The 27,922-nt window shown below is 44.9% G+C and overlaps 1 protein-coding gene across 1 annotated transcript in view; it reads left to right on the top strand.

The window, feature by feature from the left end:
- Nucleotides 1-27,922, top strand: part of CACNA1A (calcium voltage-gated channel subunit alpha1 A) — a 1,120,700-nt gene that overhangs the window by 1,028,637 nt on the left and 64,141 nt on the right. The window contains exon 45 of the mRNA XM_078685323.1: nucleotides 18,253-18,448. Within this exon, the coding sequence (XP_078541449.1) occupies nucleotides 18,253-18,448 (196 nt within the window). The remainder of the gene's footprint in view (nucleotides 1-18,252; nucleotides 18,449-27,922) is intronic.

Genomic DNA, 27,922 nt, shown 5'->3' with positions numbered 1-27,922 from the left:
TAAAGTTTCATGGCGATCGGATGAATAGTGTTTTAATTCTATTTATTTATTAAAGTGCTTGTGGATACACGATTTGTTGTTTTTCCGTCTGGTGCGTACATCAGTATTCGAAAGATTATAAGGGCCCTGGGGGGCCAATATTTTTAAAAAATGTATGCCCGAAACCTTCGCGGGAGTGTACTCAGCAACTTCCCAAAGTTTCATGGCGATCAGATGAATTGTGTACTAATGCATAAAGGACAAACAGACAGACAGACAGACATACATTTGTTTTTATATATATAGATAGATATCACCTTCCGTGATATTATAGGTAGCAATAGGGAAAGTCAGTGGAGAGTTCAGTTCCGTTAAAACCGTGCAAGAAGCACAATAATCGTATAGTGAAAAATCACTCTTAATAAACTCAGGATCAGCTTCGGTAATGTTGAAGAAACGTATCAGGATAGCAGTCGGGGTAGGGACTGACACAAGACATGTCGACAGTATGTCGGAAACGGAACGCATATTGGTCATACAAAAATGAGAAGAGTTCATAATCCTCCACACTATCGTTTTCCAAATATTGGTATTGTCATTTAAAATCGAGTCCGTCCTGCGCCCTCGGATGATCAGTTGACTCCGGAATCTCCCCGGCCCTTCTCGGCCCCAAGCGTACCATGCCGAAAGTAGTCCAGTGACGACACATCCTGCAGCAGCAGTCACACAATGACCTGCTAGTAATTCTCTCTCCGAAGTGACCCGCTTTTTGGTGTGCCCACCTCGCCAATCCAACCAGTCAGAGTCCTGCATGTCCACCACTGCCTCAGAAATTTAGACTTACTCGTAAATGCCCTTTAAAATACTGAAAGTCGTAAAGTTTGACTTTCGGTATCCACAAAGGGCATTTATGAGTAGTAAATTCCCTTTGCGAATACTGAAAGTCGTAAAGTTAGACTGTCGCCTCACTTTACCTTTGTGAATCGGGCCTGTAGTCTTTTTCTTATTTCTTACATATTATTATGTCTCTGGACATTTCTACGTTTTATCAACCCCCTTCCCTTACAACTTACAGCTAAGACATTGACCTTTGAAGTTTTCCAGGTGCTTTGGACGCTAGCTTAATATCAGCACTGGTTGTACTCTTATTTTGTCTTTTGGACCAGATTAGGACAGAGGTATTGCGACTCGCGTGATCACTGGCATTCAGGTGGGGATCTTTAATGTGGCAGATGGTGCTCCACTGGATTTGGGACTGAGGCAAGGCCTCTGCCAACCTAATTGAATGGCAGGCCACGCGCCAAAGTCCTAATGAGAACCAGTGACTTTAAAATTCTAACACTATTCAGTGCAGGATATACAAATGAAAAGTGAGCCTTATCTTGTGATTCGATTTTACATAGCCCACTGGTCTTTTTATGTTTGGAAATGTTCCTCCAGGGGTCCATATGGCATTGAATTCCTAGACTGTCAGTACAAATATGTATCATACTCTTTGAAGGTTTTGTTACATTTGCCCTCAGATAAAATTGCATTTTACCTATTTAGATATTGTCACTGGAGTGAGCTGATCAATTGTAGAGGAATCTAAAAAGTCCCGTTTTTCTTTCACAAGATCAAATTAGTTTATGATAATATTCATGCAGAAGAAAATCCTGCATCTGATGGCCTTGTTACCACAACTCTTAAGACCCAAACGGTCTGCACTTCGAACCCATTCACCCCAATTGCTGAGCCTGATCTTGATGCCGTTTTTGCAAGTTGTCACCCAACCAGCTTCACTTGAAATCCATGTTCAGCGAAACTTATTAACCTTTAAATTTATTTTCATGAAACTCTGTTACTGGATATGTTTAACTGCTCTTTAGCACAAGGTATCTTTCCCATGCACGGACACATGCCATACTTAAACTCATCTCGAAAAACAGTACCTTTGAACCTCCAGATTTCAATGACTTCCAGCTCTCCTTCCTTGGCAAACTTCTAGAACAGTTGGCCTTTAAACAACTACTGCAATTTATTGAAGATGTTAATCTTTTGGACACCTTTCATGTCGGATTTCGTCCAGAGGACTGTTTAGAAATAATTAACCTTTTAGTTTTAGATGCTCGTTGCTGCTTGGTTGACAATTAGTGTGTTGGGGAGCTAGTATTATTAGATCTCTCAACAATCCTCAACACCGCTTATCGAATTTTGCATTTATTTTACATTTTGATATTGTTTATCATACCCAAAGTCATATCAGCACACTTTACAGGTAGCTAACCAGTTGAGATGAAACTCTTTTAAACTGAACAAGGTAGTATAATAACCACTAAGTGAACTGTGGAACAGATATTCATAATGCATTCTTACTGAAGAATGTTTGGAACATAAGCCTGGAGACACAGAGAAAGGACAGCTTATAACAATGAGGTGAGAATAGGTTGAACACAAAAGGAAGAAGAAATAGAATTTGGAGAATCTTTGTCTAAGAATCAGAGAGAGATGTTAAAGAGTAGTGAGGGAGGATGGTAAGAGAAGCAAATGAGAGGCATTGACAGCCAAGAAGTTGAATGAACAATATGAGAATATGTGACAGAAAGATGGATGAAGTGAGGAGAGTAGCTGAGTCTTAGAAAGGTAAGGTGACATTCAGTTCCTTGAGAAGCAGTGTTGCTCCATACCATTGTTGCTATTGAATCACAGATGAGAGAAAGAAGTCAACTCAGTAGTAACAGATTAAAGAAAATGTGCAAAATAAGCAGGAGGATCATGACTGCACAGGAAAGAAAAGTGATTGATGAGCCAGGGATGTGTTGGAAACGAACCTTTTACTATGACACCCTGGAAAATACCTTAATTGAAATGGGGCTTGGTGCCCAAGTCTTCCAATGGAGCAAGTCATTTCTATGTTACTGTCTGCAGATCAGTACTCTTGCCATTTTTCTATTGCACACCTAAGAAGTTGAATTGGGAGAGGTGTGCAGCAGCGGGCAGGGCGGCTGACGCCGGAGCGCAGGGCTCACGGTTCGATCACCGACAGCAGCTCAGCTCATCACCCTGTGACTCTGGGCAATAGCTTACTTAATCTCCCCTATGGCCCCCAGTGCCTTGAGACCCTTAGGGGTGAGTAGTTCGCGCTTTACAAATACCAGATTTAGATTTGTGGTGTCCTGCAGGGGTCAATTCTCTCCCCACAGCTTTTTAATACCTGGAGCCAACCCCTCGCTACTCTTTCACAATTCTGTGTGTACACGGACAACATACAGATCTTATTTGGCCTGTCCAGTTTGTGTAAAAATATGATTATTGTACAGAAGGGTTAGGTTGTGACCAACTGCCTGAAACTAACATGTTTATGGACTTCCTTGAACTTTCTGAAATTTAATCCATCCAAATCTGTAGTGTTGCTATTTAAAAAACATTTGTCCAGCTTGTAACGAATGCTGCTGTCTGCCTAATTTCTCGCATTTCAAGATGAGAAATTAAATCACTGAATCTTAGAACCTTGCACTGCTTACCCATTAGCTCTAGACTGGCCTTTAGAGCCTTAACTATCATCCATAAAACCTTACACTACCCCAGCTCAACTTTTTAACATGCACGTTCTCAGTATATCACCCAGACATATCAGTATATCACCCAGACATATCCTTGCACTCTGCCAATCAGTTCCTACTAACTGTTCCTTGAACCAGAGCTTGGACAAAGCTTAATTTGTAAAAGAATAAGTGTGGGGCCCAAAGTTTTGCTCTAAAGCCTGCAGCCGGGCTTATTGAAAGGCACCATGCAGAATACTTAATCTGCCTACTCTTGAGTTCACCTCTCGCTTCTTTAATCCACCTCCAGACACTCTGTGTCCTTTTATCTCATTCTCGCAGGTGTCTGCTTTCTCCCTTTATCATGTTTTTCTGTCTTGCTCTACCTCCTCCTTTTCCACATGCATTTTTGTTGTGTCTCTTGCTGCCGAAAAATAAGTGACAACCCACAAAAATCTATGCCAGTGGGCCCCACATGCAACCACCAACTCCAATTAAGCACTGCTTACGGAGATAGATTCTCCTTCATTGCAGCTGTCAAACTGTGGCGCTCCCTTCCATTTGCCTTTCAAGTTGAAGCTACTTTAATCAAATTCACGAAAGCTTCAAAACTTGATATTTTACTCAATAATCTTACGCATGTTTGTTTTATTTAGTTATGTTACCTTCTCCACCGCCAAGAAGCTCAGGGCATCTGCAATTTACAGTGTAGTTCTTGCCAGTGTTGTCCTTGTTCTTCAGCAGCTTTTCTAAAGCAAGACAATACGTAAAATTGAGTTTGAGAGGTCCTTGTGCAATAAAAACCTTAAAGAAATATGTTGGGCCAACTAAGTAGCATAACAATATCTTAGTAAGTTGGTTTTCTCTCTTCATAGAGCTGACCTATCATACCCAAGTCTAATTTCAAAGCTGAGCTAGGGAGACTTTGCTGGAGTGCTAACAGATGTTTCCCAAAATGTCCCCTCCTTTTGTTCCAATCAAGATATTCTAATGGACAACATTCCAGACCAGAGTCTTCAGGGCCTTGCTCTCCAAAGTTCTCAACGACAACAAACACTCCATCTGAAGACAGGTAGAGAAAGTTAAGAAACCCAGACCTCAAGTGACCTCACACTATTAAAGTCCCTAACCAGCACAATCAGTGAAGCTGTCAACAGAAAAAAAACGCTTTCCAAGACAGGCAACCACTGCATCAACCTCTTCTTCTCGGAAAAAATGCAGATCTCATGACCTACTCTCCCTTCATCAAAGCTTTCTCTGCTGGAAGCTCTCTCATCCCTGTTCACCATGGTCAACACCTCCTGTACTTAAAGCATCTTCCCATAAGCTCTAAAGACAGTCCAGAACTTCCCCTTCCTAAAAAAGCCCACACTATACCCTAATGACAACTAACAGTTCATCACTCACCTAACCATCATCAACAAATTGGAAAAAAAAGCTATCTACACTGAAATCCAATAACTCATCAATGTCAACCATCTCCTACACAACTACCAGTCTGAGTTCAGTTCATGCTGCAGTATGGAACATCTACTTCACACATCCAAGATAACACCCTCCTGACCATAGATGAAAGTGGCCCCTTCCTTCTGTTATTGTTCAACCTCTCAGCTGCTTTGACACAATTGACTATTCCATCCTCATCCACACCTTCAATGTTGAATGGGTTTCTCTGGCAATGTCCAACCTTTTCCAAGTGGCATGTGTTCACTCACATGGGGACCTTCAGGTCTCAGAAAATCTCTATCACCTGAAGAATCCCCCCAAGTTCCATTCTGTCCCCCATCATTGTCACCCCTTTATTCTCTATTCACAGAAAAGAGCATCACAATGCACCACTCTACCGATGACTCAGAACTCTTTTTAAAAGTCTCCTCTGCTCCAGCCATCCAATGACTCCAACACTCCCTGCACCTCTTCCAGACATGACTGTACAGCACACGTGAAGTTCAACCCCATACAGACAGAATTCCTGATCGTTGCCAAGAACAACAAGCAAGAAATAACAAAGCTGGCTCAATGACGTGAACCTTGATATCTCAGAACCTCAACTTTCAGGACACCACCATCATCATCAAGGAACACATTGCCAAAAACAAGGCGATTTGGCAAAAATAGAGAAGCTTCGTACCCGCTTTTAATTCAAAAGAAAGTAAAACCATTCCTCTCACAAAGCAACTTCAGAATTGCTGTTCAAGCGCTTGTGCTCTCACATCTAAATAGTGAAAACACCCTGCTCCATGCCTCCCAGACATTATACTGCTCCTGTTATCGAAGTATAAGAGCAAAGAAAACAATACTGGGGGGAGTCCACTGTCTCGGTGAAGATCATTCGTCGTGGTTATTCTCAATGGGTAATCATTCAAGCTGCCAAACATTACTTGTCACTGTGAGAAGTTGGCCTGATGTGCAGTGCTCACTATTCTAGTGATCACTATATATCAGTCCAAACAACCCTTATTGATGATTGGTTGTAAGTCAACCTTATAGACCAGCTATCCTAGTAGCATGGATACGAGCAGTCTAAGGCTAAGACTCGAGAGGGCGTGTTAAGCCAGCTGTTTTACCATCACATTACCCCTTGAAAACCCAGTGAAAGGACACCACACAAGTGTTATGAAAATAAACAGTGTATTTATTAGAATCACAACAGCCCTGTACTCTTTATGAGGACAGGGTGCTAGGCACACAACAAAACTCTTACGAAAATACTTAAGTTAGCACAGTATATACAGATGCCCGAGGGGCACGAAAAACCATATACTCTAAAAGTGGAATGCGAAATTACTAGCAGGTAAGTACAGTACTAATAGGCTTTGGAATCGCTAGGACTTGACTAGGGAATCGTTAGATTACTTCTAGGAGGCCTAGGGGACTCGGGTGCAGAGTGTGCACTCTCACGCGGGATGCGGGACAAAGTCTATGATAGCTAGTAAAGGTAACGTTAGTGTTCACGGGCGAACCCGACCTGGTAGGGAGAAAACGACAGTGGATCCTGACCCTTGGATAGTGAGGCTATGCTGGGGCACCGAAATGCCGAAGTTACCTAGCCCAGGGGCTGCAGCTGCATATGTCTCAAAAGACGTCGGGAATCCTCGTTGCCGGACCAGGAGCCTGGAAGAAAGATGCTGGCAGGCGACCAGTGAAGATAGTTCGAAGTGATCCAAGCCTGGATCTGGAAGATGGATGTCACCTGAAAGCAGAGGGGACCAAGTTCGTGACTACTAGCCAGTAGTCAGTGGGCACCAGGAGGGCACCGGATGGTAGTCACCTCGACTAGGTGAGTGGGCGACGCTGTGCTCTGCAGTTCTCACGGACCAGGAGGCGTTGTCGGCGACCAGGATGGAGAGGCGAGCTGTCCCACGATGGATGAAGCTGTCGGCGTCGAAGTACCCAGGATTGGGCAACAAAGCCTTGGCTAATTCAAGCCCACGCGGTGGACTCAAAATGGCGTCTTGAGTGGACCAGGAGGGTCCGGGGTGCTCCTCTTCTGGAAGGGAGCAAGAGCCAGTCTGGAGCAACCAGACCAGCAGCAGTGATGTCGTCGGGCGTCGTTCAGAAGGCCACAAGCCAGCGGGCTAGTAGCCAAACAACGCGGTGAGCAGCAAAAAGCAGAAGGGCCCCACGCCGATCGTGGAGATGCTGGGGGGCTGCTCTTCGGTGCTGGAGCTGCTCAGGGTCGGGGCTTCTCGGACCCCAAAGCACTCGCCAGGAGATTACTCGGCGGGCTTGCTGTGCAGAAGTCGTGCAGTCTTGGCAATAGTCGGTCCCTTGAGGTCTCGTCGCACTCACGGTTCTCAGCTTGGCTGTAGAGGTGAGTAGAGGTCGGAGGTGCCAGGGAAGCCGGGTCTTGTCGAGCTGGGCAGTCGGATTCCGGAGGAAGGACTTACAGCAGACCGCAGTGTTCTTGCGATGGTGCCTGCGGATGCAGGGTGACTACTCCTTAGTCACAAGAGAGAATCTTGAAGAAGGAAATCTTGAAGTCCTTTCGCAGAAAGTCGTGTCTTGATTCCAAAGATGATCTAATTTGGAAGGGGGCCTGCTCCTACCTTTATCTGGGAAAAGGGGGCTGGCACGCGACTAGGTCCTGCCCTATGGGTGGGACCAGGAGGGGGGTGGTTACACCCACTTCCTTGGCGGGCTTTTCCCCAGCTCAGGGTCTGGAGTGTCCCTGGAACTGGTTCAAGCCGGCCTATGCATAGTGAGCACCGGGGTGCCACTTGCAGTCACCTTCCTCTGAAGCCCTGCCTACCTAGGATACACAAAATCCTGTCTGGGACGGTGCTGGCACCGCCCCTGGCAGGAAACCCTTTGTCCTTATCTCCTGCTCTGGGAGGACTCCCAGCAGCAGGAGGGCAGACTTGTGTCTCGGTGGCAGCATCCATTTTGTGGAGCTGAGGCTCTGTTTGACTTTAACCGGGGTTAGGGGTTACATACATGTCGTGTCCCTCTAGAAGGGTGGAATGCTAACCCCGTCGCCAGAATTGGCGAGGGGTTAGTATTCCAATTCGTATGACACCTTACTCGACATGTTTTGATAAAGCGATACCAGAGTTGGCATATAACCGCGAGGATTATAATGCACTTAAGAGTATATGGTATGCGATATCATGGAAACGGCTAAGGGATAGATCCCGAAAGCCGCAGACAGTCTCAGCTCATGCCAGAGCACCATCTCACACGATTCCAAGCACTCTGCCTTCAGGATTGTTAAGGCCTGCCATAGGAGTGACTGATAGGAGATCTGTGTGTCCATTTTAGGGTTAGATATAGGTATACTATATCTAAAGCAAAGGGTGAGTACACCACCTTGCCCCAGCTGTCGTGCAGCCAGTTGTGTCAGTTTAGTTAGTCAGTCCAGGGGTGGCACAATACATGCTTCAGCCCCTGGGAGACTTCTGGGTGCACCTCAGCCCTGGGTACAGGGACTTGGAGAGGGCCCAGTGCCAATTCAGTACCTGAGTACAATTTGGATAGAGAGAACAGCTAGGCTGTGGGTCTGATTAGCAGGCCCACAGCCAGGGAAAGTCGTAAACCAGTGCAGCAAAAAGCAAAAATCTGGGTGATCATAGGATTGCAGACCCTACTCTCCTACAGTCACCATGTATCGGAATGGGTGGCAATTATTAATCATAGTAATATGAAAGGCATCACTCGTTTTTGCAGTTTTCACCAATGACGAATGAGTGGACAAAAGATGTGCTCAAATTAATATAACTTAAAGAAAAAGGTTGCCCCGTTTGCTGTGTATTTAGAGCGTTATACACACTTGGCCACATAGGACATTGCCCTACTTAGACGAGAGTAGCCAGATTCGTGCCTGTACTGTAGGTACTTTGCCTTTTGTGAATGCACAATATTGTAAATGGGATAAAAGGAACTTCGAACAAATATTTCTTGGTGCGTCCAATTGGACAGGTAAACAGAAAGGTTCTGGTACTAAATGACATCCCTTTCTATAAATTGATAATACACCTCTACCTTACCAGGATGTAGCCATCTGTTTTAATTGAATGCACACCTGAAAGACTTTAGTTAAAACAGCAGCCATTCATAGCGATTTTGCTGGTAGACACACAATCAAACCCGTGTACCCTCGATGATTTAAATCTTTTCATCAAAGTGTTCACCTCCTTAACAGAGAAAAAAGGAGATGATCAATGTCCATAGCTGGATTCATTTGACTCTTAATTTGAACCATTATCTTCTTTTCAGGCAAATAAAGTTTGGATTTATAAATAACCTCAGCAACTTCTCCTACGTAAGCATCAATAATACCAATAGCAACATTACCCTCCTAGACATTAGGGTTGCAGTACTACTGTGTATATACAGACGTTGGACTGTCAAACCCTTATCAGGGATGACTTTATATAGTCCACCCTTTTGAAGCCCTTTGTCTTGACTGATATATCCAGCACAGAGTGTGATTCCAGATCTTACTCACGCCCATTTTTCTTCCACTATGCTATTAAGTGCTGAAACCCAAGAAAGATTAGGAGTACCCTCTGGCCACTCATAACCATCACCAACATACGTCCCACATAGACCACACTGCCAATCACCACCTTTCCAACCAACCACTTTTCCACTCCGTATCCTGCTACCCTTCCAATAAAGCAATATTGTGCCTTGTTATAGGTATGAGGCACTTATATATATATATATATATATATATATATATATATATATATATATATATATATATATATACATATATATATGCAAAACACAAAACAATTTTCTTGCATTGCTGCACCTAAAATAATATGTATATGTATGTGCCTGTAGTAAACAAAGATGGAAAAAGCAAGTTTGTCACCTTGAGTGACATAATTGATGATGACAATTGTGACATGATATCTAATGCCACCGGTAATGTCGGAAAGATGTCGTTTGTGACATCATCTGTATAATATGTATGAGACCATACATTGGACGAGCAATAGCTCTATAGTTCACCACATTCTGTGATTGTCAGCAGTATTTAGGCTTTGGATCTTAAATATACCTCCACTTCAACTTTTATGGCTTGCTAAAATGGTGGTTAGTTACTGACCTTAGTAGACAATTCTAACTTTTTTGAGTAAAAGATCTTCTAGCGATTGTTTTGGTTTTCGTTTTGTTATTATGTGTTGAACATATGTCTGTTAATTACCTGTAGCCCTGCTTTCAGTGCCTGCGGATTTTGATCTCTGCCAAGGTCCTTACACACAGTACCCATTGGACACAGGCTGTGACTGCGCCAGCCAAGCACTGGATGCAAGGTTTGGCTTATAACTCCTCCTTTCCCCCAGAGACCACTGGACATAGTGATTTGCCCACATTTGACCAAACACGATAGGCTATGGTCAAAGTGCGTAGCGTCTGGCCACGCCGTGGCTCCACTACACCTCCACCTATTGTCAGCTACCCCAGCCCGCAAGCCCACATTTATGTCTTGTAGTCATCTACTTCTTTGTCAGTGTGTGTAGGCATAAAACAATCTTTTTGTTAATGTCATGTCAGCTACATCTTTTGTCAAGCCGCGATAGGAATGGAATGTAGCTGTGCCTAGTGCTAACAAGGCATGATCTTTGGCAATGTTTTGCACCCACTTCCCAATGCCTACGGGCCAAAGCCACATTCAGTGCCAGAGAACACTGTGCCATTTCGGATCTGTGCCTTCTACCCCTCTTCTAGTGCCAGCAAGAATTGGCCTCTGGCCATATTCAGCAGGAATACCTTGCGCCCGCTACCTCCTCCCAGAGCCCACTGAGCACTGTGACCTTCAAACACATCCTATGTGCGTTAATAATGTCCCATTGGGCCTGTTGAGACATAGTGTAGCTGTGGTATATATACTTTGCGTAGTATTACTGATTTCGAAACGATTTTAGCCATGCTCATCAGCTGCTGGTCATTAAATGTAACATTCTACCATTCCCTGTGTCCAGAATATTAGTCTCATCATTTGCCGGGAAAGCCTACATCTTGACTAGTAGGCACTTGGTACAAATGAAGGCTCTCTGCCATATCCTACAAATAGTCTCTCTGCACTAGTAGCCACTGGGCCTGCTCTTTGATGAGAAGTTTCACTGTTCCTCACTAAGAACTCCTTAACAGAATTTCAGTGAAAATCCCCTGGAACCCTGTATAACGTTCTTTACATTTTACCGATATGGCCCAGATGCATCAAGCAAAAAACAGGTCGCAAACGGGCAGATTCTCAGAATATGCCCCTTTGCGACCGGTATTTTTGCATTTGGGATGCATCATCCCAAATGCAAAAATCGCAATTAAGGAATCTCTAAATTGAGATTCCTTAAATTGCGAATGCATTTAAGGAATCCCAAATTGAGATTCCTTAAATGCAATGCATCAAACTAAAAAAAATAGCGAATTCGCAAATAGGAGTAGCAAATTACCATGAAGTTGAACTTCATGGTAATTTGCAAAAACATTGAAAAATGCACTAAAGTGCATTTTTCAAAGTTCCATTTTACACACAAACATGCCCTTATGGCATGTGTGTGTGCAAGATGTACCCATATGCAGATTTCAGGGGTGCAACAGGTTGTCCTTTGAACACCCCTGCCCCCTTGAAATTGCATTCTCAATTTGCGATTCGCTAATTGCAAATTGAGAATGTCTTCCCATTCATTCCTATGGGCCTCTAGGCCCATAGGAATGAATGGGGAGGTATTCCTTAATTGCGATTCGCAATTTGCGAGTCGCAATTAAGGAATTTTAAGAAATCGCTATTTTTAAAGCGTTCTTGATGCATGGCATTTTGCAATTCCTTATTAGCGAATCCTTATTTTTCGCTAATAAGGAATCGCAAAATGGATGCTTGATGCATCTGGGGGATAGATGCAAGTTCCAAGATCGAGCCTAAACGGAAACATTATATTTTTGAAAGGTTAAAGGCCAATTTGTAATACAGAGTCAAAGTTATAAACAATTCAAAAACATTTTTCTGTAGATCTTCACAGCACTAGTGTGCACCAAAAACACCCGTTACTCAACTCTCGGCCTTGGTCTTATTGCAGGGTATACTGTTAGCATTACAAAGTTCTGGTTAGGGGTATAGGGAATAGAGTTATATAGAGGAGGTACAGTAATGCCATTTCATCCTAAGGCAATGAGAACTGTATATTTTTAGTGGCAGCAATGTTGAGGTTGGGGGCTCTGGGGCTAACTGTATTAATTTTCACTGGGCAAAAGTTATTTTTCACAGTACAGACATTGGCTAAGCCCTCCATGGGAAGGTGTGCCTCCACCATGCTACCTGTGGCACAAGAACATATGTTCACAACAAGAACTGCACACCTCGATTGACAGACTAAAACAATTATAACTCTTCATAGACTCATACTTGAGGTTAATGTCCAAACCCTTAAGTCAGTGGTCTTCAAAAGCTTGTAAGCTCAGCAGTGTACATATTTTTCTAAAGGATACTCACTCCCACAGATTCCTTCAGTGAACCTTGTGCCAGGTGAGAGAGTGGATCCAGATTGTATTCATTCTGTTTCTCATTCCAGTTCTTGGAAGCACCCAACATCACATTGTGAGATGGCTCTTTAAGCAATGTGCAGGGTACACACAACATGTACGAGCTCTGTTGATATTAGTTCTTTTTTTACATTCTTCTAAAGGTGTGAGATCCAGAGCAATTTGTGAGTTTTTTCACCGTTTCTTTTTACTTTTTTAGTTAAAATCTGACTTTTTTGAAGATATCTGCTCCAAAGTTGCCATCATTTAAGCCCTCTGTTCTTGTTGCCACCCAGTGTCGGTAAGGGAACTCCAAGGGTGTTTATAGTGTCTGTGACCCCAGTAGGATGCCATTTGTCTTTCCATGAACCCTTGAGCTATTAGGGAGAGGGAAGCTAAATTAGTTAAGGCTTCTTGGAAGGGTTGGTTGAGGTCTCATTCCAGACATAGAACATGTTCTTGATCTAGATGATAGTCCAGGTCTTAAACAATGTCCCACCACAAGCACAAATATCCAAAAAGAGGTCCTCTTTCCCGCAAGCACCGGTACTGCAATCCTTACCATTCCTTAGAAAAAGTTCTAGTGTTCAGGATTTGAGGGAGGTCTAGTTGTTTGATGCACCATCTTAGGTTGTTAACCCCTTGGCTGCTGCCGTCTGCCAACGGTTGTCACGTGCACTACCTTGGTAGTGCTGCGAACGTCTGTTGGCCGACGGTGCCCCACCCGTTTTTCGAACGTTCAGCACCGGAGCTGAACGTACGACGCAGGCAAGGTGCTAGGATGCCCGCTGACCTAGACTCTGAGGCACAGCTGTCAGCTTAAATCACGGCTCCATCTGGCCATCCTCCAAAGCTGTTATCAGAATCAGTCTTGGAATAGCTTCCTCAGGCAAGTGTCTACAAAGTTGCTTTCAGTTCTGGTTGTCATTATCAAGATGCCAAGTGTTCCACCCTTGTGCCAGTATTGATGTCGACTTCAGTGCTGCTAGATTCTTGAAAAGTCCAGATTTTTGAGGAGGCAAACTGAAGAACTGAGATGTTTTTCACCCCGGCGAAACTTCTAGATCTCTTCTTGTAACAAAAAGTACCCTCTTCAACGTATGCAAGAATTATGTGGGTCTGATTTATAGCATTTTCAGGATGCCTCGTGGCATACCGCATTCTAAAGATGATGACAGTGAAGGGGATAATCACCTTCTACCTTTGAATCTTGTCCAGTCAGCAGACCGTGTGCAGTTCTCTGCAGTCATACATAAACCAAATGAGACATCTATTCTGTTGTGATGGAGGCAAAATGATCTCTTTTTACATAGATATTGCCAGGTAATCAGCCAGCAAAGGATTTGTGCTTTTTAATGAGGTCCCTTTGGATCAGGTATTTCAAGCACTAGAGAAGCCTCAGTCTACTTCTGCAGTTTCCAAGAACTATTCCATGAATTATGAACTATCACCTTCTGATCCTCCATGCCTCAGTACTCAACCAACACATGAGAGTTTGGTAGTACTGATATGCTGAGCCTCTGTCATGGGTCCTCCAATTCCTAGAGTTCCCCAAGAAAGAGAATCAAAAATATTAGATCAGCTTGCAAGAAAGATGTTTGCATCAGAGAGTCTAGTGTTTAGGGCAAATGGGTCTTTCTGTCTGTTGGATATTCCCAAAAAGTTTTTTCAGAGGTTTGGACATTACTATCACTCTTTTGCATGATTTGGGTTTCTCCATATATCTGGAGAAGTCCTAATAGTTGGGATTACATTCCATCACATTTATGGGTGTTCAAGACACTCAGTGAGTGTAGACTTCTAGAGGAGAGGCTTGGTCAGTTTTCACCTTGTCCAAATCAGGCAATCAGGATAATTGCCAGATAGATAAGTCTATTGGCATCTTGTGTGTTTCTAGTTCCTGGTGCCTGGATATTTATCTTTCATCTTCAGTGAGTGTAACAAAGCCAATGAAATCAGTTCTGCAGCCATCTTCAGGGTGTGCTACATTTGCATTTTCACACCACTCATTCTCTGGAGTGGAGGACATCTTCTAAAAATTGCTTCAGTATTCAGACATGTTGTGCTCCTTAACCCGAGGCAATGGTGATGATAGACTCTCCCTGTGTGTCTGGGATGCACACATGAACAAACTGACCTTTAATGCTCTTTCATCCCAGAAGATAACAAGGTTGCATTTCATTGTGTTGGAGTTGAGAATGATTTGATTGGCTCTCCGAATTTCCCTCCTAGATCTTAGTTGTAAGCAATTGCAGATTTCGACAAAAAATACTTGTGCAGGAAACAAATATGGAAGAGAAGGCTCCTTTCATCTTTGTCAGGAAGCTATCACCTTTTAGAGCTGGACCCTTGACAGGCACATTACAGTTCATGTAGCGAGAAATAAGAATCAGATGGCAGATTTCTCAAGTCACCATTTTTATTATTGATAAGTGGGAGATTCATCATCAATAAATGATTCAGGAACAATAAAATTTGTCATCAATAAGCAGATCAGGTATTTGCGCATTTTGGAGGGCCAGATTTGGATCTGTTGACGACAATTTTCAACAGAAAGTATAATGTGTTTTGCCCAAAGATCATTTCACCCCGTTAGAAACATTCACAGTTCTATTGACTTATTCCCTAAGTTAGTCTTTTAAATCAATACCAGTGATTCAGTCAGTAAGTTGGAAAATTCCAATTGCTCAGGGCCAGAGTTTTTTTGTTAGTCGTGGACTGGTCCAGGAGACCATAACATGAGAATTCTTACAGCTGACTCAGAATACCGCATGGTGCTTTCCATGCAGGGTGGATCTCCTACCCCTCAACAATTTGTTGTTTAATTCAAACTTCAAGTTCATAAACCTTCATGAATGGCTCTTGAAAGAGTAATATTAGCCAAGTTAAATTTTAATGTGGAATTAGTGGGTATTTTATTTGTTATCACTCGACCTTGTAGCAGGAAGATTTACTGTAGTAAGTGATCAACTTCTGAATCTTGGTAAAAAGTTAAATTCTTAGATCTTTTTGCATCTTTTTGCAGGTGATGCTAATGTTATTATTTGATTTGCTTTGGAGTTGGAATAGAGATGTGTTAATAAAGGCACAGTCAAAGGTTATCTTGCTGCTGTCTTGGCTTGTTTGTTTGACTCAGATCAAAAGTCACTTTTCAAAATGTCATTCACACTAGTTTCAGAAAGGTCTTCTGAACTCCTTCCCTCCTACACTTTATGTGGCCTGTCAGTGGCTTCTTAATGTAGTACTGACTTTTCTGATGGGGCAGCCAAATGAACCTTTACATTCTTGGGAGTTGAAATGTGTTTCTTGTGTAAAAGAAAAACTCAGGATAGCTCATGGAAGTCTAGTACATGTTTAACCCCTTCCATGCTCATGACGGAACGGTTCCGTCATCAGCGTCGGTGCTCCGGTGCTGATGACGGAACATTTCCGTCATGAGCCAATACGGTTTTAAACCCTTCAGCACTGCAGCGAAATTCGCGCAGCACTGAAGGGGTTAATACAAAATAGCTAACACGCATAATAAATAAGCAAAGGGCAAAATTCCACAGGAATGGACCAGAGCGTTGCCATCTGAGTAGTTGGAGTATGCCTTGCTAAAATTCATACATTTTGGGATTATGTTTGTACACTTTTTCTCAATGCAAACAAATGTAAAAAGGAAAATGTCATGACCAGAAACTACAGATAGGCATTAATGAGCAGGTGCTAGGCTCTTGTGGAATGAATGCAAGAAGAATTTAAGAGTTAGAGTCTGACACAGTATCCTTCAGTAAAGTGGTTGAGCTTAAATGAGCGATGTATATCATGGGTTAGCAAAATGGCAGTGCATTTAAGATATATATAAACGTGCAATAATGCAAAAGCTTTAGTGGGCTTTCCCCAGTTATAAAAATGGAACCACAATTGATCATACAGAGTGATATATGATTGTTTACCTTCTCACTTTAACCCCTTCAGTGCTGCGCGAATTCCGCTGCAGTGCTGAAGGTTCTAAAGAACCTATGGACTCATGACGGAACGGTTCCGTCATGAGCACAGGCCAACCGACGCTCATGACGGAACCGTTCCGTCATGAGCACCGAAGGGGTTAAAGCTTGCTATCATCCACAGCTATAACGGTAGCCAGGAGGGTAGGTAAGCTTCAGGCTGTGTCCACTCCTCCCTTCTTTATTAAAGGATATCTTTGAGAAATAAACCTTCTTTTGTACTTGAAAGATTCTGAATTTCATATGTCTCAATTGGTTTAAGCTCCTTTCTTTTTTCTTTCCATTGCCTCATCCTTCAAAGGAGAGGAAACAAGAGCTTTGTTTTGATCCTATTAGGGCTTTAAGCCTTTACATTTACAGAAATCATTTAAAAAAATGTACAGTCACTTTTTTCTCTTTGTGTTTTTTTTTTTTATCTTTCGACACCCAATATCTCTGCGGGTTTTCCAAACATTCTGGATGCAATTGATGACACAGCGCTCAAACACCTTATATGAAATGTGCGTGTTACTTCGGCTCTGTGTCAATGATGCTCCTTATGACGTTATTGTGTGCCTCTTAGCACTGGTAACCAGGAACGGTTTGAAACAAACCTAGGTCCAGTGTCTTACATGGCATAATGTTCACTTAGGGAATCTATGGGAGGTCTCATATCCTACAGAAAGAACATTACAGAACATAAGTAACATGTTTTACAGTATTTTGGGGGTAAATATATCATTTGTTGTTGAATAAATTTAGACCGAATGAAAAAGCACACTGAACACAGCGACTGCTGCTTGCATGCCATTCAGATATTTTTGTAAGCTGTAATAGCTTCCCTTGGAGAAATAAAATGTAAAATTTGTATTTTGGATCCCATCGTATAACGAATATGTCTCATTACATCGCAATGCATTACATCACATGCTTTTACAATGCGGTTGTTACAATAACCGCGTTGTTAGTACGCTATGCATTTACATCGCAAGTCATTACAACGACTTACACTAGGGGGCGCGGTGTACTTAGGAATATTATTAATTACTATTCCTACTCCAGTCTGTGCAACCGTAGGGAAGGTTTTTCCAATACCTCAGCGCTCCCTAGTGCAATTCATTGTAAGGACTTGCGATTTAAATGCATCGCGTACTAACAACGCACTCATTGTAACGACCGTGTTGTAATGGTAGCTCAATGTAATGACAGAGTTGTAAGCACTGTTACCCTCCTATAACATTCTCACTCTTTTAACCATATGGATAAACCTTTAAGCTGCATCTAAGATTACAGTTGCTTTTTGGCAGTTTCCATGAAAATTTGTCAAACGAGTCCAAAGTTAATAACAAAACAAAACAGGCTCTTCTATATAGTGTGAGGTAACCATAACTACAAAAAGGGCCAGATGCATACATTCTCTAGACCCCTCTGAGTTTTGAACAATATATTTAAGAACAAAAAAGCAATTAGTGTATGTTAGTTTCAATAATACACCAATGTTTGGCATTTTGTTTGACCTCCGCTCTCTAGGGGAATGGAACATTGCTTGGTTGAGGAAGGATTTGCTCTCTTCACTGCTCTTCATGTGCATTCTACAATGTTGTCTATCAATTATACTTCATCCGCATTCCCCAATGCTCCTTATGTGAGCTCACCAATGATCTTTATCCACCTTCTCCACTGCTCTTTATACGCATTGACTACTGCCAAGCATTCTCATCTACCCAGTGCTATTTAATTCCCAGAATATCTCAAGCCATCCATAGAACTATGTATGAGGCATCTGGGTCATCTCTCTGTTTTCATTTCAGACTATAACTGATGGCAGCCCAATGAAGCGCTCAGCTTCCATGTTGGGACACTCACGCTCCAAAGGCATCAGATTGGACGACTATTCCCTGGAGCGTGTCATCCCTGAGGAGAGCCAGAGGCATCACCAACGACGGCGAGAGCGCAGCCATCGGGCATCGGAACGGTCGCTTAGTCGATACACAGATGTGGATACAGGTAAAAGGCACTCCTAGGCAAGGATCAACCCTGTAGCCAGGGTGGCACGAGAGGCAGGGAAAACTATGTTGAAAGCCCTCAGAGAAATAAGCCAGGCAGCTGGCATATGTGGTCAGTAGTAGTTGGGGCAAATGGTGTATTTATGGCCAAACCAGTTCAGTAACATATGTCAGAACTTCAGAAGGATTTAAAAACTACTTGGCATGATATGTAAGCAGGCATTAGCAAAGCTCGTAGGTCTCTCCTTAGAAAACTGGTGCAATGGTTATTTATGAATTTTTTATTGCAAGCACGTACCACAAAAAGGTAAAGAAGGAAAAATAAATACAAGGCCACCCAAACCTACCGGCCAAAAGATTGCAATAGATATTTTACATTTATAAAACATTAATCATTGCTTATAATTTGAAAAGAATAGTGGAAATGCTTTCTTTCAGGCAGTTGTGTTTAGAACAGCGATTAAAACTGTTTATAGTTTTAATACACCTCACAAGAAAATATGCTTCTTATCAGTGTAAAGAAAATATACTATTGACTTTGAATTACTGTAACCTGAATATATAGTTTAAACCCAGAAGGATGACAAATAAATTAAAAACAGGATCAAGAATTACTGGAAATAAATAGTGACTAAGTATTGTCCCACAGGTACTGGAGTGGACGTGCCCTTTTTTGTAAGCAGATATAGGCATAGGTATAGGTGCATAGGTAATCAGGCAAAATGGTGTAACCCATAGTACAAGTCAATAGCTAAAGTGGACGGACCTGTTGCCCCAAGCAGTATGCTGTGGTTGAGGGCAGTAAAATGTTATTATACAACAACAGCCCAATGTATCTGATAGAGATATCTACCCGCAGATTCCTTACCTTTGAACTTCCAAGCATCAGGCTGGATCTGCAAGATTTTTGATAGCAGTACCATTTCCATTTCAATAATCTTTATTTCGGCAGTCTGCCATAAAAGATACAATAAAATTGATACAGAAAACAACATACTTTCAGCCCATTAGTAAACCAGGGAAGTACACAAAAATCCGTTGCATGTCGGGAAAGCAGTGCAAGATCGGTGCTTAATGCTACAATGTTATTAATACACAAACAGTCTATCATGAATATTAAAATAATGCTAAAACACATTAAGCAATATAACATAAAACTGGGCCATTACATATGGTGTCATAATTATCAGGTTGAATGAGACAAGGACGAGCAAAAATTAGGGTGTCCTGGAGATTAGACGGAGTCTCTTATGCCACACTGCTTCTAAAAACTTGGCCATTACAAACACAGTTACTTTAGTCAAGTCAGTTTTGAGGATTCGAAAAGCCTCAGAGCATCTGCGAAACCCTAGGTTCTTACATAAGGGAATTACCCAAGATCTTCTGGCAGCAGTGTAGGCAGGACAAAAAAAGACTAGATGGAGTTCGTCTTCCTGCCTACAAGTGCAGCCCGGGCAATTCTCCGGGGTGGACTGTTTCCATTTACTCGTAAATGCTCTTAGCGGAAGAGTACTATAACGCCATTGGAGGAATAGCTTCCGGGCCAGATTTGGGAAAATATCATCCAAGACTGGCTCGAACTTATAAGAATCCTTTACCACAAGAAATGTATTGACCAATGAGTCTGGGCGTGTACCCTGGATATGGGATGCCAGATTACATGCATAATACGTAGCCACAAGATGTTTACGGGGCATAGCCTGGCAGGCGACTAAAGGATCATTCCACAGGGACGAAAGGCCCAACCGGTCAAATTCAGATTTAATATATTTGAACCATGGGATATTCTCTACAGCCGGTAGAGCAAGAATTCCCTGCAATTCCTGCCTGTAGTTGGCTAACTCAGGGGTGGTCTATAGTCTTCTCCAGAAGGTTAAAGGTTTCACGCCCACCACTTGGTCCAAAGGTTTTAGGCCCAGATCCAGCCTTAGTGGCAGGAGCGGAGTGCTTGTCGGTAACTTTAATAATTGCCTGAGAAATTTATTTTCTAAGGTGACCAGATCTTTTTTACAAGCATACCCCCAGAGTTCACTACCGTGGAGAATCGCTCCTCTGGCCTGGAGTCTATAAATCTCCAGGGGAGGGGCTAGCGGCCTAATGGATGATCTGTTGGAATTTGCTAGCCTAATAATACCCCCTGTTAATTGCGCCAATCTAAGCTGTGACTTGGCCTGATGATCGCCCCATTCCAATTTGTCATTGATAGTCACGCCCAAATACTCAAAAGTGTAAACTCTTTCTAGTTGGTTGGCACCTATAAACGGATTGGGGCGTGTCTTTTTGGGGGGATTGAAAATCATAAACTTGGTTTTCGTGGCATTTATTTCGAGCCCATGCTCTCGGCAAAATGCCTCAAACCCTTCCAAAATACGATGAATCCCCATAGGGGATTTGGAAAGCAGTAAGGTGTCGTCCGCGAACATAATCGCGGGCACCCTAGTGCCACCAAGCCACGGTGCATCTGTGTTGTTGACATTATTTAAAAAATCGATTACCCCATTGACAAAGAGGCAAAACAGAGTCGGCGCTAGGACACAACCCTGCCTTACCCCTCTGCCAACGGGGAATCTATTGGAGAGACAGCCCGACCTCCCACACCTTACCTGTGCATAATTTTGGGTGTGTAGACGAATAATAACATCTAAAAGTGGGTGGGGGAGCCCGAGTTTAGCCAATACCGTCCATAGTTTGCTCCGCGGAACGAGATCGAATCCGGCTCTGAGGTCGACAAAGACGGTGTATAGGGTGCCCCCCTCCACCCTCACAGTCTTCCAGAAAATAAGGGCCAACCGAAAAAGTTGATCCGTAGTTGAGACCTTGCTCCTAAAGCCCGCCTGGAATGTACTCAGGACTGAGTGATCTGTCATCCAATCCTGAAGGCGGTCAAGAATCAGCCTCGCAAAAAGTTTTTGCGAAACGTCAATCAGGCTGATTGGCCTATAGTTGGCTGGGAGCAGAGGAGAGCCCTTCTTAAAGATTGGCACAATCTCTGTTCCCAGCCAAGTGCTGGGGACCGCCATTCCTGCAAGAATTGCGTTAAAGACCATTAGCAGGTATGGAGCCCAGATCATGGGTTGATGTTTGAATAAATCACCCGGGATTTTGTCTAATCCTGGGGCTTTCCCTGACGGTTGTTTAGATATTGCAGCAATAACCTCACTTAAAGAGAACTGCAAGGGGTCAGGGTCTTCCACGTTTGAGGAAAAGGCATTTGAAACACCCGGCAACGAGGGATGTTCCAGTGATGCGCAGACATGCTGCGTAGGCAGACCCGGGGCGGCCTCTTCATAAAGGCAGCGAAAATGGTCCTCCCAGGCCGCAGCCGCGATATTGGCCTCAACTGCTTGAGTCGGCTCAGATGAGCCTGTTTTCACTATTTGCCAGAACTTACGGGTATCTCTTGTCTGGAGGGTGATCAGCATTTTTTCCCAGTTTATGTGGTCCCAAGCCACCTTCGCGTTGTGAATGGCCTGCTTTAGCTCAGCCCTCCTTAACCTAATTGCCCCAGGGTCCCTGGAGTGCTTCAGCACCGCAATCAGTTTGCCCTTTGCCTCCCTACAAGCTGAGTTATACCATGACTGCCTTTGTACCCTGCGGGACCCTTTCCCCACCACTGGATTCAGGAGCTCCGCAAGAGTTCCCACCAAATCCTTATGAAGGTTGCCCAACTGCTGAAAAAGATCTTCGGAGTGGGGATAGTTTGTAATAGTCCCCACAGATTCTAATGTAGGGAGTATCCTCTCGTAGAGCTCCGAGATATGGGCAGGGTTGTCTAAAAGTTTGGTCCAGCGAATTATGCGCCTGTCATTTGTTAGAGTTAGGTTATCCACTGATGTCGGTTGATCCAGCTGGTCAACCGTGAGTCCAGATGGCAAAGCCAAGGAGAGAGGAGATAGCAGTACCCCTGCGCGCCGATTGAGGTGATGTAATTTGACTCCACGTGATGTTGTTGGCATCGGGGTTGTCGTGGTGTCTGCGTCATCCATATAGGTGTCAGCCCGGTGCGCTGACGTCAGTTCTTTTCTTTCCACGCCAGCCAGTGCAGATCCATTGAAGAGAACTACCCCCTGTCACCTTTGACAGATTTGTTTTTTAAAACTTTCTGGCAACTCCTTTTGGTGTGTAGGTATGTCCAAGAAGACCTCAGGGTTCAAGCTGTGCAACGCCTGTCACCACGCCATGTCGGTCATGGATCCCCATCTAGTCTGTCTCTGGTGCCTGAAGCTCGACCATGACACAAAGTTGTGCTCCGATTACCAAGCCATGGCTCCAAAGGCTTTGAGGGAGCGGTCCCTAAAACGAATCGTAGCCCGGCGTACGGCACCACGGAGGTCGCTTCGTCGATCATGCTCCCCCTCCCAATCCTCGTCTCAGTCGAGAGGAAGTTCCAAGCACCACTCCGGGGGGTCGACGTCTTCTTCCTCGAAGTCATCGCAGTCAGGTAAGAAGCACCATAAAAAGCACAAGCAGTCAAAGCGTGCTTCGACTTCTCCCTGTTCGTCACACAATGAGACGAGGCAGCCTTGGCATTCGAGGCACGGCCCTGCTGAGTGGGTGCCTGCATTGGCTCTGCATTTTCCTCCCTTTCTGGGCCCAGGAGCCACCCTTGCCCAATCAAAAGAGTTTTATAACACCATGTGCGCCCTGTTTGGGCAGCCTGACCCTACCAGCCCCCATTGGGCACTGTACGCTGAGCTGAAGGAGATGCCTTGGGTTCCGTGGCTCCGGCCCTGGTGCCACAGCCTCCTCTTGGATCCATCCTGGATCCGGGCCGGCGCTAGTCGTACCTTTGCGACCTTACCTGGCACCACATCCAATGCTGAGATCCTCATAGTCGCCGGTGCCCTCGGTAGCTCCTCCCCATTGTCATTCCAGACAACACAGAGCCAGTCGAGCGTCCCCCGACGCTTAGACCGGCATCGACGGAGCCGTGCAACTCCATGCCATTCACCCTGCCCTTTTTCTGAAGTGCTAGGAATGGATGATGATGACTGGGAGGACCTAGGTGATGCCAGAAGCCTGGACACCTCCCCAGATTCTGGCATGCTGTCTCCCCCTAACCTGACTACAGAGGAAGGGTTTAATTTTCAATTGTGGTGCGTAGGGCTGCGGAGGTCTTGGTCCTGCAGCTCCCTACAGTGGCAGTCAAGACCAACATCTCGATGGAGGTTCTCTAGCCTGGTGTCTCTACCTTGGAACCCTTGCTTCCTTTCAATGAGGCCTTGGTCGACATTCTAATCCAAAAGGCTGGACAGCTTCGGTAAGAAGATCTTTTCTTCCGCCAGCCTAGCACTGCAGTCGGTAAACACTGCATGCCTCTTGGGTTGTTATTACCATTTGATATGGTATATGGTTGCGCAGGTGCTGGCAAGAGACTCGGAGGAGGACCTGGTTCTCCCCTCCCAAGCTATTTCAGATGGGAGAGATGCAGCTAAGTTTGCCATACGCTGTGGCTCAGGCATGACAGACTAGCTTGGCAGAGCGATTCCCTTGACTGTGGCCATAAAGCACCACACCTGGCTGAGGGCATCTGGTCTTTCAGGAGATGTCCAAGCTAATCTTATGGACATACCCTTTAATGGCTCCCTTCTCTTTGGAGACAAAGCAGATGCAGCCCTTGAGCGCTTAAAGGATGCGTGGGCTACAGTTAAGTCCCTAGGTCTTCCACATTATCCCAGCCTGTGTCTGCTTTTCGCCCTTTTCGTGGCTATGGAAGGGGCTTCCAACTGAGATAACCCTATTCCAGCCAGAGGACCCCACTAGTTCAGCAACCTCTGGGGGGCTGCGGACGCAGTTCACCCCAACCCCGTGGAGCGGGTTGCCATAAGTCGAATCAAACCACAAACCCCTCCTCCACCGCAAAACCTCCCTAGTCTGATCCCTCCGGATCATGGATGTCCAGTTGGTGGCAGGATATGCCATTAACTTCACCACTGGGAAGATATCACCTCGGACAGGTGGGTAATGCAAATAGTCTGAATGGGCTACTCCCTCCCCTTTGAGACTACCCCTCATTCTATGCCTCCAACTTACAATCGGCTGACGGAGGATCCCCTTGCCCAACTCCATGAGGAAGTCACGACTCTCTTGGGCAAGGGAGCTATAGAGAGGGTTGTCGGGCCAGAAATAGGCTGTGGTTGCTATTCTTGCTATTTTCTGGTCAAAAAGAAGGACGGAGGCCTTCGTCCTATCCTGGACCTCAGAGCCCTCAACCACTTCCTCAAAATGGAGAAGTTCACGATGCTCACCCTTGCTTAGGTCCTGTCTGCCCTGGACCTGGGAGACTGTATGATAGCGTTAGACTTGCAGGACGCCTATTTCCATATTCCCGTCCTGCCTGCCCAACGCAACCACCTGCGATTTACGGTGGGCCACAAGCACTTTCAGTTTACCATACTCCTCTTCAGCCTAACCAGTGCCCCTCGGGTGTTCACCAAGGTGATGGTGGTGGTCTGAGCTCATCTGCGGAGATTAGGGGTTCAGTCTTCCCCTATCTCAACGACTGGTTGTTGAAGGTGAGCTCGTCCCAAGCAGTCATCTCCCACCTTCAGACTACGGCAAACCTCCTGCATTTACTGGGGTTCACCATCAACGTGCCAAAGTCACACCTGACTCCCTCTCAGAGGCTCCCTTTCATTGGAGCAGTTTCGGGCCTATCCTCCCGAGCGGCGAGTCCAGGATATTCAGGCTATGATACCGATGTTTCAGCCTCTATCCTGGATTTCGGTGAGAATGACTCTGAGGCTGTTGGGCCTTATGGTCTCCTGAATCCTGCTGGTGGACCATGCCAGATGGCACATGCAGACTCTGCAGTGGGACCTGAAGTTCCAATGGCCACAGCACCAGGGGAATCTCAGCGACCTTGTTCAGATATTGGAGGGCACCGGGAATGACCTGGGGTGGTGGCTGACAACCTGCGATTGGGTCAAAGGCAGACCCCTCTCCTTTCTGCACCCAGATCTCACAGTAGTGATGAATGCATCTCTTCTGGGATGGGACGGCCACCTGGGAGAAGTGAAGATCAGAGGACTCTGGTTGCGGGGGAAGCCAGGCTCAATATCAACCTGTTGGAGCCTTGTGTGATCTGATTGGCTCTGAAAGCCGTTTTACCATCGTTCAAGGGAAGGCGAGTTCAGGTGTTCACAGACAACACTACCGCCATGTGGTACTGCAACAAATAGGGCAGAATGGGGTTGCGGACCCTCTGTCAAGAGGCCCTGCATCCCTGGACTTGGCTAGAACAACAGGGCATATCCCTGGTTGTTCAACATCTGAGTGGTTCTCTGAAAGCCAGAGTGGACAAACTCAGCCGCTGGTGCCTTTTGGATCACGAGTGGTGTCTCCATCCAGAGGTGGTGCAAGGCCTCTTTCAACAGTAGGGTGAGCCTTGATTAGATATGTTAGCCTCCAAAGAGAATGCACAATGTCAGCAGTTTTGCACGCTGGAGTTTCCAATGTGGCTCTCGCCCTGCAACACTTTTAGACACAACTGGAGCACAGGTCTCCTGTACTCCTTTCTGCCCATAACACTCCTGCCCAGAGTCCTAAAGAACATCAGGAGCAACCGGACTCTAGTCATCCTTGTAGCTCTGGAATGGGCACAGAGAGTCTGGTATCTGAGCTTCTACAGATGAGCATTGATCCTCAGATCAGGCTGCCTCTTTGGCAGGATCATCTGTTGCGGCAGCGGGGGAGGTTCCCCACCCAAACCAGTCCACTCTTTGCCTCCTTGCATGTAGATTGAGCGACAACAATTGACAACTTCTGACCTTCCTGCCGAAGTCTGTGAGGTTATTCTGACAGCCAGGTCTTCCTCCACAAAGTCAGTATACGCCTGCCGATGGCAAAGTGTTTGTAAATTCTGTACAGAACAGTCTGTTGACCCCTTGTCTGCCTCTCTATCAGATATTCTTCCATTCCTTTTCTCTTTAACTCAGCAAGGTTCTGCTAAAGGCACTTTGAAGGGCTACCTTTTGGCTCTGTCTGCTTTTCTTCAGCAGTCAGATCAGCCATCACTCTTCAAATCACCTCTTGTACAGAGATTTTTGAAGGGGTTAACCCATCTGTTCCCCCTTCTCCTTTTGTTATTCCCCAGTGGGACTTTAATTTGGTCCTTACCTTTTTGATGTGTGCAACAATTGAACCGCTGCACAACTGCCCGCTCCGGCTGCTGACCTTCAAAACAGCCTTTTTAGTGTCAATAACTTCTGCCATGAGGATGAGCGAACTCCAGGCACTGTCATCTCAGTCTCCTTACCTGACCGTCTTTCCGGACAAAGTAGTGCTCCACACTAGGGCGTCCTTTCTGCCTGAGGTGGTAACACCTTTCCATCAGGGACAATCCGTCTATGCACCTCCACATCCTTCCAAGGAAGAGGAGCATCTCCACCGTTTGGAGCCAAGAAGAGCGTTATCGTTCTACCTTGATCACACTAAAGAGTTCCGGGTGGATGACCAACATTTTGTACGGTACGTTGGAGCAAAGAAGGGGCATGCTATCAGAAGAGGACCATTTCAAGCTGGGTCATCCTCTGCATCACAATATGTTACACCTTCACAAAGAAACATTCTCCTGAAGATCTTAAGGCCCATTCCACCAAGGCGAAGGCAGTCACCATGGCTCTTCAGCGTGGTGTATCGGTTGACAACATCTGCAAAGCGGCCAGGTGGGCGTCTCTGCATACGTTCGCCAGACACAACTGCCTGGACAATCACGTCCACAGGGAGGGCCTATTTGGCCGCTCTGTCTTACAGGATTTCTTGATTTTAAACTTTTCCGCAGTCCCAGCTCTAGGGGTGGTATTGCTTGGGTATCTGTTCAAAGGTAAGGAATTTGCAGCTAGATGTTACTATCAGATGGACAAGTTACTTAACTTCGGCAACGCCTTATTTGGTAGCGACATGATCTAGCTTCAGATTCCTTACCGACCTATCCATCCTCCCCGCACTGTATATTAGTTCTAGTGTTAGGGCAGTTTTCCCTTTAGGAGCCTAGTTGTTTCTTGAGAACCATGGTCAGTTACTTCATGGCTCAGCGCTTCTGGCGTGCAAAGTCGTGAAAAGTACCGACGTCAGTGCGCGCCGTGATGAAGAACCCAATTCCTACGATGTTACGCAGAGTCGACCGATGCAGGGGTACTGCTTTCAAAAATCTTCCAGATCCAGGGGGAGTTCAAAGTTAAGGAATCTGCGGCTAGATCATGTCTCTACCAGATACGACATTACCGAAGGTAAGTAACTTGTCCATCAAGAGGTGTGACCTGAAGCCCATAAAGGTCGATATATATGTATATTTTTATTTATGATTTTTTAAGTCTCGTTCGAGACCTATTGCTGCTAAGATGCTTGTCAAGGGACACAGACTGGTGCACGAGCTGCTCAGGGTCTGTGGACGCGCTTACGCAGGCCGGCCGAAGGCACGCACACAGACAGACACACACATGCACGTGCACACACGCACACACAGACACACACG

Source organism: Lissotriton helveticus, chromosome 1_1 (genome assembly GCF_964261635.1).
Source record: "Lissotriton helveticus chromosome 1_1, aLisHel1.1, whole genome shotgun sequence".
NCBI lineage: Eukaryota > Metazoa > Chordata > Amphibia > Caudata > Salamandridae > Lissotriton > Lissotriton helveticus.
The sequence above is the reverse complement of the archived record's forward strand: the minus strand, read 5'-3'. Positions and strand labels throughout refer to the sequence as shown.